This window comes from Rhagoletis zephyria, unplaced genomic scaffold, assembly GCF_001687245.7.
Source record: "Rhagoletis zephyria isolate East Lansing unplaced genomic scaffold, Rhagoletis_zephyria_1.1 Rzeph_scaffold_06069, whole genome shotgun sequence".
NCBI classification, from domain to species: domain Eukaryota; kingdom Metazoa; phylum Arthropoda; class Insecta; order Diptera; family Tephritidae; genus Rhagoletis; species Rhagoletis zephyria.
The window spans coordinates 27,741-38,152 of NW_016163152.1; the positions used below are offsets into that span (position 1 = coordinate 27,741).

The window sequence follows — 10,412 nt, forward strand, 5'->3', positions numbered from 1 at the left end:
TAAAAGTTTCAAAGCTTGCACAAATTTCACAATAACTAATTGAACTAAAAAAAATTTAAAAATTTTTAATTGGATTTCCTAGAAAGAAAGATTTCGTATGCAGTTTTATAGCCCATTTAATTTTAGTATAATAAAGTGCAAGTTTCAAATCGCTAAAAATTACCGTTGATTTTTTAGATTTTTTTTGTGGAGGCATTTGCGCATTTTCTTCCATATAAAAGTAAGTTTAGTTCATGGGATATGCAAATGTAATACAATCTGAGAGTGGAACGTTATTTTATTCCAATCGAAACTTACAAATATGGAAATTGGAGGAAAGAAATGTTGAAAGCCAAAAAGGATCAGAAGTCGCATGATTTTGTAAAAAGTTGGTGTCAGCGGTACTGCCTCTCAAAAAGATCACAATGGCGACTTTCGTCGAACTAGTAGTGACTTCGCCAAAGCGTGAACCCGTAACACCGCAAAAAATAGTATACTCACGAAACTATGAATTAGATACAGAAAAACTGCGTTTTTCGCTTTTATCTCTGACGGCAAGGCTTTTTTAAGGACTTTGAAATTTCAAAGATATGATCAATTAAAAAAATAATAAAAAAAAAAATAATAATAATTTTTTCATCCACACAGATAAATATGTATTGAAAATACCCTTTTAATTAATTTATTTTCATTATTTTTAAGCTAATATAGTTAGAAGAGCGAGCTTCGAGGGTGTGGTTGTATGTAAATATATTAGTACTTAACATACATTTTTTTCAAAAATACACATTGGAAATTTTCAAGGATATTCAAAGAAAAAGTTTTAAAAGGCCTTTTCAGTACCTTTTCATCCTTATGCATAAAAAAATGTAAACTTTTTAATACTACACAATTTTCTCTTTTGTGAATATAATACCCTGATTGTTATTCTACATTGCACTGAGTTTTTTAAATATATTTTTTTTTAATTAATCATATCGTCGTTTAAAGAACAAAACCACGCATCGTCGTTCTGCTAAACCGCATAACTGACATTTTTTGCCAAAAATTGGATTAGCTTAATAAGTAAAAGATCTTTATTAATTTTCCATATAAGTAAATGCTATACATATTTACAATTAATTGCATATGGGAAATCAATACTTGGTAACTTATTTCGCTGAAACGTGGTACATATTTTAGTTATTTACTTAGAGATAAAAATAAACAGGTAATCCGAAAAATCTCTTAGTTCGCATAGTATTAAGTACAGACACATATATTACACAATTTATTAGTAAATAATTTACAAATACATAGTTAACACTTAAAGGGCCGTTTTCTCAATTAGCCTTTAAAATTTATCTGCCTTTTAAATACAAATTTGTTGTTTCGAAAAATGTGTTTGAAAAGCAGACAAACTTTAAAAGCTACTTGAGAAAACGGCACTAAAAGTGCCTTGCACCAATCTGTTAGCCCTCCATTGTTGTTTTTGACTTTATTCCAAGCATGCGGCGCACCAGATACTCGATTAGCCAAATCAACAAAGCAATGGAAGTCAGCAAGTTGAGAAAGTGTACCGTCATCGTATAACTGGTGGCATCGCTAATGACACCTAAATAGAAACGAGAAAATATATGAACACATATAAGTATAATTAGAAAATGTTGCAACCTTATACCGAATCTCACCTAAAATGGGTCCGAAGGACAGTGAAAATAATGTGTTGCACACCAGCTGTAGGCCAGAGGCAGCCGGCAACCGTTTCAAAGGCACGTATGTGGGTATAATTAGCGAGGAAAATATTGTGCGAAAGCCCTTTCCGAAGCCAATTAACACAAAAAGCGCCAGTGTTATACGGTATGAATCGGTCGTCGTAATCAGCATACGACCAAGAGAGATGGCAATAATACCGAATGCAAATAGCACCTGATTGCTCAGCTTAACCTTCTCGAGCGCGAATGGCGCCAAGAAACGCACGCAAATATCCATGCCGCCCAGCATCGACATGGCTGTGGAGATTTGTTCATTGCTGTAGCCGTACTGATCCAAAATGAAGGGTATTAAAATGGAAAAGTTTATCTCGGCAAACATCATTACGGTCATGCCGAGAACTAGATTGACAAAAGTGAAATCCTTTAGCAGATCCAAGTCGAAGAATTTCACCACTTTCTCTCTAAAGCTCAACTTGCGCGTCGCTAACTCCTTGTCTACTTCGACAGCTTTTAGTTGCTCTTGCTCCATTTCCAATTTGTCCTTGAAAAGACTTAGTAGCAAAGCTTTCTCCTCTGCGCAGGTGCAATGGAAATCTTCAGTGTACAGATCATTTTGCGCGCTTTCCGTACTTGCAGGATTCAGCTCTTTATCCACATCATCACCGTCATCCGTTTCCGCTTCTGCGATTGGCGCTCTCAGTGCTGACTGCAGCACAATTTTATTTCTCAAACGTGTTGAGTGCATGGAATTGTTTAGCGATGTCTTTGAACCAAACCAGCCGTCATTGGCGCGTGACATCAGCGGTGTACCGGGTTCCGTGATCTCGTAACTGAATGTATCGGAGTCACTATCGTCGAATGGGAATTGTGGCGCAACCACACTAGGTCTGCCGCGCTTCACATATTGACAGTACTTACATTCGTACACCACTTCACTCGATATGGGATTAATAGCGACGGGTAGAGATCTCGTCGATAACTCAGTTACCTCATCTCGATCGCAATTCTGCGGCTTTGAAGAGTGCCACAACACTGGCTGCAGAGTCATGGCGCATACGAGCGTATTCAATGAGATGCCTGCATAAATCATGATTGTACCTTGACCACCATAGTAGATTAGAATAAGTGAGGTGAAGTGTGGAAATATGATGGGCCCCAAACCGGTGATAGTCCAGGTAAAGCCCGTCGCACGCCGACGTCGATTTTTGAAGTAAGTATTCACAGCCAACGATAAGGCACTTACGTTGAGTCCCTGTCCGATTCCTATTGCAGATCAAACAAAAAAAAATGCTTAGAAAAAGTGGATTTAGTAGAGTACAAATAAATGAGCGCAAACAAATACTTACCATAAATTATTGACACGCATAGGACATACTGCCAAAATGTGGTACACCATGCGGATAGTAAAATTCCACTGAATATCAAAAGGCTGCCGGTGATAGCAACCTGACGAAATGTGAAGCGACGAAACATGGCACCATTCACAATGCCTAAAAAGGGGAAAACATTTCAGTATCAAAAAAAAAAACAGACACTTTAAGTAATGGAATGCACTGTGTTGCCAAAACATACCTACTAAAGATGCCAAACTCAGCATTATATTCGCTATTGTGGTAGTCTCTTTGGCTGAGAATCCCAGGAATACCATACGTTGGCGATAGATCAGACCATATTGTTGCAGTGGTGGGTACATGGCCAGCTGAGGAAAACAAAAACTTTACTGGGGTTAAAATTTCATACTAAGGCATTACTGTAATGCACGCGGACTTACATTACTTAGGCCGGCTGCTATGCAAACGACCCAGCCCCAGCCGCCATCAGGCGCCAAAAAATCTGGTCCCAAATCACTTTTATCCCGTCGCTTAGGTTTCTTTGGCATCGTAGTTATATTATAGACAGGTAAGTTGCACTTTTCGGTGGTTGTATTATCTTTTAAATCCATGCTTATGTGTACAAATACATATATTTTATTTGGTATTGAGTGTGTAAAGTCAGGGAGTAAATAAATGTTTTCACAAAGTCAACAAGTATAGTCTAAAATAAAAAGTGAAAATATGTAGCTTTTTAAAGATAGTAGGGGTTTTTTGATGGCATATGAATATAGCTGCGTATTGCTCCTAACATTTATTTGAATCATTCCCAAACTTCTTCAACGAAACTTGAGACTCAAGTGCCAAAAGTGCGGTTAAATGAAAGCTAAAATACTGCCCTGTTAGGAAACTTATTTTTTGGGGGAGGGGGTTTAAGATATGTTTTATTGAAAATAATTATAATTCGAGTACTTTTATGAAAAAAGTAATTTTTTATAATTTTAATTGTTAATTTAAATTTTATTTTAAATTGTGCGGTAAACCATACAATATTATTCACATTTTTTGTGGTTATTAGCAAATCAAACTTTTGTTGAATTAAGCAGTAATATTTATTTTTTTGAATTTCAAATCGTTATGTAAAACATACAGAAAATGTAAAAAAGTTATTAAAAACTAAGAAATGAAATTTAAAAAACTCTTACTTTCAAATCATTTAGCAACTTTACTACAATAATTCCTGGCCGGTTTATGCTCTACTCGGTGCGCCAACTTGCAAGGAAGAATATTTCGGTCTTAACTAGTTTTTGTGTATTTTGGCGGTTGACGGATTTCTGAAATAATCGATTCAGTTATGAAGTTTAAGCTTAGATCTGTTGGGCTGTGGTAGTATGCATCAGATGTAATTTTTCTTGACGATATCCGGCCATAAAAACCCTTTGTCGCCTATCTTATAGTTTTTGCTTAGCTCTCGCTGAGATGATGTGATACATAAGTCTGTATCTATATCTGTGATTATCAAAACAGCGCCCGCGGGTGGAACTCTTCAAAGTTCCCTGTACATTTTATATGGACGCGCACAGAGTAAAAGCTGTCTCTGAGTATCACTGATCTATATATTCGAGCGACATTGTTTATCAGCAATTCAGATGTGTGTGTACCTTCAATATTTCAACCCTAACTAAATCATTCAAATAAAAGAAAGAGAGGTCAAGCATTCCCTACAAAATTTTGACCGCTCAGTTAAGCAACTGAAACCACTCCAGATCATGACTGTCCTCTTCTTCCTTTCAAAATAAATGCTGGCCTAGGGATGTCGGAAAAACATCGATGCATCGAAAATATGGTTTTTTTGCTCCGATGCATCGAAAAATTTTCACTCCCTACATAAATAGGCGATATGTATATCGATTCATCGATTCATCGATAATTTTTAAAACTGACATCTCTACTACATTGAACCGCCGTTTTAGTTTCGCAATTGTGCAAAAAAGAGAAGTGAGTTTGACTAAAAGCTTGAAATGACTCCAAAAAGTATAATTAGCTCAGTTACAGTTTAAAATTTTGTTGCCCTTATATGATCGTGATGCTTAACACTAGAGTAGAAATGTGTCGAAGGGTCCTCTACTGATTCCAACCACCACGTTCCAGCTGCTTAACTGGCGTAATATTCTTTTACGATTTCCTATAAAAACAGGACTACAACGTTATGGGTTATAGGGTCAAAAATGACTATAATTTTGCCTATCTCGCTGCCTCTTTTATAAATAAATAAATGTTTTCTATTTGCCTGATATAAGTAAATATTTAAGTATATATGTAGCTACTGTTGTCTTCGTTTACGATTTGCACCACAAAAATACTAAAGACAACGTTATTGTTATAGGGTTAACTATGACGTCATCATCTAGGTGTTTAAAAAAGGATATGATCTCAATTATTTTTATTTTTTTTTCCTTGGCGAAAAATAGTCCAAAACTTATGAGCAATACTTGCACTCTTTTCTAATCCTAGTTTCAGGGGAAAAAAATTTTAACTTATTCAATAGATTACATTGTTCGCTACCGAATTTTGTGACGAGTTTTAACCACATAAAAAGTTTGTCGCTGGTACTGAAAGGGTTAAATACAACTGTTTTCTGATACAAAGCTATTCATCGCATTAAAAATATTTCGTTTTTATCTACTTTTTATCAAGGTGAAGACCAATATGAAAACATATCTACTGATAGATATTTAGATAATTTGCATTTGTTAGGTAACTATTTGTGAAAAAATTCCAAATATATTGCGCGGTAATTTGCAATTAAAAATACATACTTAATTGATTGTATGCTTGATATAAAAAATCTGTTATCACACTCTCTAGAAAACGCAATATCACTCTTATATTATATTAACGGTGTTTGAAAAAATAATAGGGCCACGACCAATTGTATGTTGCTAGTAATCTTGGGTTTTTACAAACTGTCTAATTATTCTCAACTTTGATATGCACCAAGGCTGTACATCTTGAGGAGTTAAATTTATTTTCTTTGAAGTTTATTACAGCTTTTCGAGCACCGAGCTGTAAAAGAAATACCAAAAAAAGCTTTCGTCCTAGCACTCTTCAAAACAAAATAAATAAATAAATAAAATTCTGCAGACTTTGTTAAATTTATGATTCTTAACCTGATAGTAAACAAGTGGAGATGCTTAGAAATTATAAAAGGAAAAGCAAATTAGGGAGGGCAAACTCGCAGATTTTTGCGTTGTTTCTATTTATTTTTCTAATACTGTAAATATGTGATTATAATTCAACTATTGAGAACAAGTGGAGAAAAGTTAAATACATGCGTATACATATTTATGTACATATGTATGTATTTGCACGTACGAACGTTTAGAGTTTTCGAGTGGCCAATTTGCACTGAATATATTTACCTACATTATAACGATTATATTTTTTCCACTGAAAATATTTCGTTTTGCACTTATTGTGTACTTGCGCAATGTTTTTGAATTAAAAGCATAAATAAGTCAGTACACAAATATTACAAGTTGATAAAAAAAAAAAACATTTAATTTTTTAGACTTTAAAAAAATAGGAAGATTATCATTCGTCGGAATATTTTTTTTTCGTATGTTACGGCATTAATTTTAGACCATGTGAACCGATTTCGATGCCAATTACGTAGTTTGCTCTCTTATTTGTAATTCGCACTCCAATTACCCTTCGAATTACATATTACGTAAGACGAATTGCTTGGCCATACTGGCCATGAAATCTGAAAGTCCGGTACATACACATATAAATTCAAGGCCGTATTTTTGCTAAAATTGCATAACTTTTTNTACTGGCCATGAAATCTGAAAGTCCGGTACATACACATATAAATTCAAGGCCGTATTTTTGCTAAAATTGCATAACTTTTTGACAATTTTTATGCAATTTCTTTTAACCGATGAAAACTGCCAACAATCTAAGTCTAACTATATATTATTATACATAATTTTAAAAGTCTATGAAACCTCTTTTCAAAACATGATCGGTTTTTAGAATCGGATGAAAAATAGTCAAGCTGTTAATAGACAAGTGCAACAATTAAGAAAAAACCGTAATTTTGAGTTTTTTTCGAAAAAGCGATCAGGTAGGATTTCAAGAAAAGCCGTTTTTCGATCTAAAAATATGTATCTAAAAACTGATGAACAAATTTTTTGGATCGATTTTAATCGAACCTATGCATGCCCGAGGATCACTGTGAGGAGCCTATTAAAAAAAAAAAAATTTTGAAGGATCTATAAAAAATAAATGCGGTATTTACTAAAAAGTTCAATGTACCTACGTGATACTTCTTATTATATTAAAGGAAAACTAAAACGGCGTGGCTCGCGCCCTTACCATTTTCATTTTAGTAATTGCTTTTAAGGTGCACCTCAACTTTTTTCCCTCAAGGCCTAAAATCATCATTAATTTTGTGATATTTTCAATTGAATTTTTTTAAATTGTTTTTAGAATTAGATTTTTTGAACCCGAATCTCACAAGCTTCCGAAAATTAGACAAAAATTATGCCCAATGTCACAAAGAGCGTGAAAGTGCTTTAACAGCAAAAAACATATAAAATGGCCAATCTGTATACTGAACATGGAAAAATGTTATTTTATGACAGTCTGGCATCACCTACATAACGTGCGAATCGCTGCGAGTTCAGAGAGAACCCACTCATCGGTCTATTTTGTTTACAAAGCTCTTTACAAGTGAGAAGACAAGAAATTTACCTTAAAACAAAAATACTTTTACATTTATATAAATGCAGATGCATGCGTACATACATACATTTGCATGCAAATTGTTGTTTGTTGCACTATCAAAAGTGTAAATTTTTCGCTATTAAATCACTTTTAATTTTGTACTCTATGGCGCCAGCAACTAATTCAATTCACAATTTGTTATCAGTATTTTCTAATGCATTTCGATTTGTCGATTTGTCGTTTTTTTTTTATTTTTGTCCTCGCTCAGTAGTTGGCTGCAACTCGTTCTCTTTCAGCTCATTGTAATGTAGCTGACAATTCCGCTTCCACTTTCCGACTATGCAGCCGCTGCACTTTGCAGTCGTATATGTAGGTATATGCCATCGTATATTGAGGTGTTTATGGTTCAAAACGCATGCGGAAAACATATGATTAATGACGTAAGTAGAAGTAGACCGAAGCTTTTGGCTTGCGATCAGTGTTGCCAGGTCACTGAAGTGAGAAATCGTCAGTTTGGTTCTCAAAAATCGTCATTTTCATGTAAAAATCGTCAACATATAAAAAATTAAAATAAACAAAACCAGGTGGCTCGTTTGGTTTTTTTCTGATAAAAAATAAAAAGTTAAAAGTTTTTACGAATTTTTAAAATTTACACTACTTTTAATAAAAATATTTTTAGTTGCAATAAAATAGCATTTTCTTCTTCATTTTTAGATCATTAATTCCCGGCTGCACCAATCAATTTTAAATTTATCAGTCTGCTAAAATTTAAAAAATTACACAATATTATTCGGATAATTAAATAATTTAAATTTTAATTGATAGATTTAAAATTGATTAGTGAAACTTTGGATAAGTCGTTTAACATTTGTTTTTGTCACAAAGTTTTTCTCTAGTTCATGTTATGTTTTACAGCTTTATAGAAAAATCACAAGAATTTCTTCATCAGTTTTGTTGCCTGAAAAAGAACCTTGCCGTTGGCGTAAATTTTCTTGAAGAACTAAATATACGAGCGTTTTTTTCTTGAGATCTTCAGACTGATTAAGAAATTTTTATAGAAGAAAATTTCTTTTTCATTTCTTGAGTGTGATTTTATATGAGTTTTTCGATTTTCTTGAGAACTGTGCATTAAAAACTGTTCATACCTATCAGTTTTGCTAAATAACTTATTCATAATTTCCTTCGCTCAATAAAATATGTATCAGTACACAACGCAAAAACTATGAATTTGACCCAAAAAACTGCACAAATAGTGATGAAACATAGAAGAAAACTACTCATCGACAACTACTGTAAGTGCTTCCACATGATTCCACACGATTATCGTCATGGCCGTAAAAAATCTTCAAAATTACGACCAAATCATCAACCTGGCAACACTGCTCGCCATATGGCTTTGATACTTTTTTTTTTGATTTACTACACTTACACCCTCGGAATTGATTTTACTTCATCAAATACAAATCCTAACTTCAGTCGCATTACAAAGTAATATTGGCCATTCTGGTTAAATGGGATTTATAGCTGAAAAATGGTCAAATGCATATTTGAACATCTTTCGAAGCAATTTGAGTAAAAATTTCGAGCAAATGTGTAGAAGGCTTGCCAACTTTTAAAACGCCTAAGGGAGGACAAAACAATTTTTATTGACGACTTTGTATGCAGACGGGAGGACACAAAACATTCCTTTCATTTCTCGATAAAATTATGGGGAAAGGCCTTTCATTTAATTTAAAATATCAACAATCTATGAATGGTATAGAAGCATTTCAATGAAGGAAAAGCACAAACATAGGTATATAAATGTTATATCTAGGCCATGAGAGCAGAAGTGGCCCAACGCGAAATTTTCCTTGTACTTAACTTCTAAAAATAACTTTCGTTTGATACCTATCTTGTAATACATACTCATGGCGTTTCCTTTTCTACCGAAAATATGTTGCCTTCTCAGTGCCCTTTACGCGCAAATACTAAGGAGAGTGTATTGAAAAAGAAAAGATCATAAATTCATGTTAAATATCAATTTAATTGAATTGAATTTTCGAAATAGGTGGCAACCCGCCTCAAAAATATCTTCAGCAATAAGCTTTCTGAAATCTCTTTAGTTTGATAGCCATTTTGCAAAACGTAATTTTTCTTATCAGTATAGTTGAATTACATTTTTCATACAGGGGGCAACCCAGCTCACGAATATTTTCGATAATAAGCTTTCTTAAATCTCTTTACCCATATTGTAATACTCAATTTATCTTACCAATTCAATTGATTTAAATTTTTCCTCAAAAATATTTACGGCTGTAAGCCTTTTTAAACCCCTTTCTTTTGACACTCACATTGGGCCGTATGAATAAAAACTAAGAAATTGCTTTTGCTTGAAATTTCATACCTTTTACTTCAATTTTATTTGAATAAATTGAGTAAAAGGTCTGAAATTTGAAGAAAAAGCAATTACTTATTTTTATTCATACGGCCCATTGTGACACCTTCTTTATCTCATCAATTACTTACATAGGAATTTTCAAACACGTGGCAACTCACTAAATTTTTTTAGTCATCCGGAAATTATACGACCGAACCAGAAAAAGGATTATTCAGATCGGTCAAGCCGTTTTTGAGTTTTAGCGAGACTAACGGAGAGCAATTCATTTCTATGTGTATGTATTAGAGGTTTACGCCGACAGGCTTTGCGGCGGCGGCG

The 10,412-nt window shown here is 33.8% G+C and overlaps 1 protein-coding gene across 4 annotated transcripts; it reads right to left on the bottom strand.

Moving 5' to 3' along the window:
- Positions 1–1,202: 1,202 nt before the first annotated feature.
- LOC108372829 (uncharacterized) lies at positions 1,203–8,210 on the bottom strand. 4 transcript variants are annotated; one of them, XM_017628608.1, is made up of 6 exons: positions 7,792–8,210; positions 3,445–3,707; positions 3,246–3,372; positions 3,020–3,163; positions 1,650–2,936; positions 1,203–1,573 (listed from the first exon to the last, which is right to left on the bottom strand). In XM_017628608.1, exons 2-6 carry the CDS (start codon positions 3,613–3,615, stop codon positions 1,431–1,433), a joined length of 1,872 nt encoding a protein of 623 aa, XP_017484097.1. In that variant the 5' UTR covers positions 3,616–3,707; positions 7,792–8,210; the 3' UTR covers positions 1,203–1,430. The 4 variants fall into 4 exon arrangements, with proteins under 4 accessions (XP_017484097.1, XP_017484096.1, XP_017484099.1 ...); XM_017628607.1 differs by lacking the exon at positions 7,792–8,210 and having other exon boundaries at positions 3,445–3,952; XM_017628610.1 differs by lacking the exon at positions 7,792–8,210 and having other exon boundaries at positions 3,246–3,393; positions 3,445–3,512.
- Positions 8,211–10,412: the final 2,202 nt, after the last annotated feature.

Coding starts and splice junctions, on each gene's coding strand:
- LOC108372829 (XM_017628608.1), bottom strand. CDS start 3,615: ATGGATTTAAAAGATAATACAACCACCGAAAAGTGCAACTTACCTGTC. Junction 3,164..3,245: donor GAGTTTGGCATCTTTAGTAG/GTATGTTTTGGC, acceptor TCCCCTTTTTAG/GCATTGTGAATGGTGCCATG. Junction 2,937..3,019: donor ATGCGTGTCAATAATTTATG/GTAAGTATTTGT, acceptor GATCTGCAATAG/GAATCGGACAGGGACTCAAC.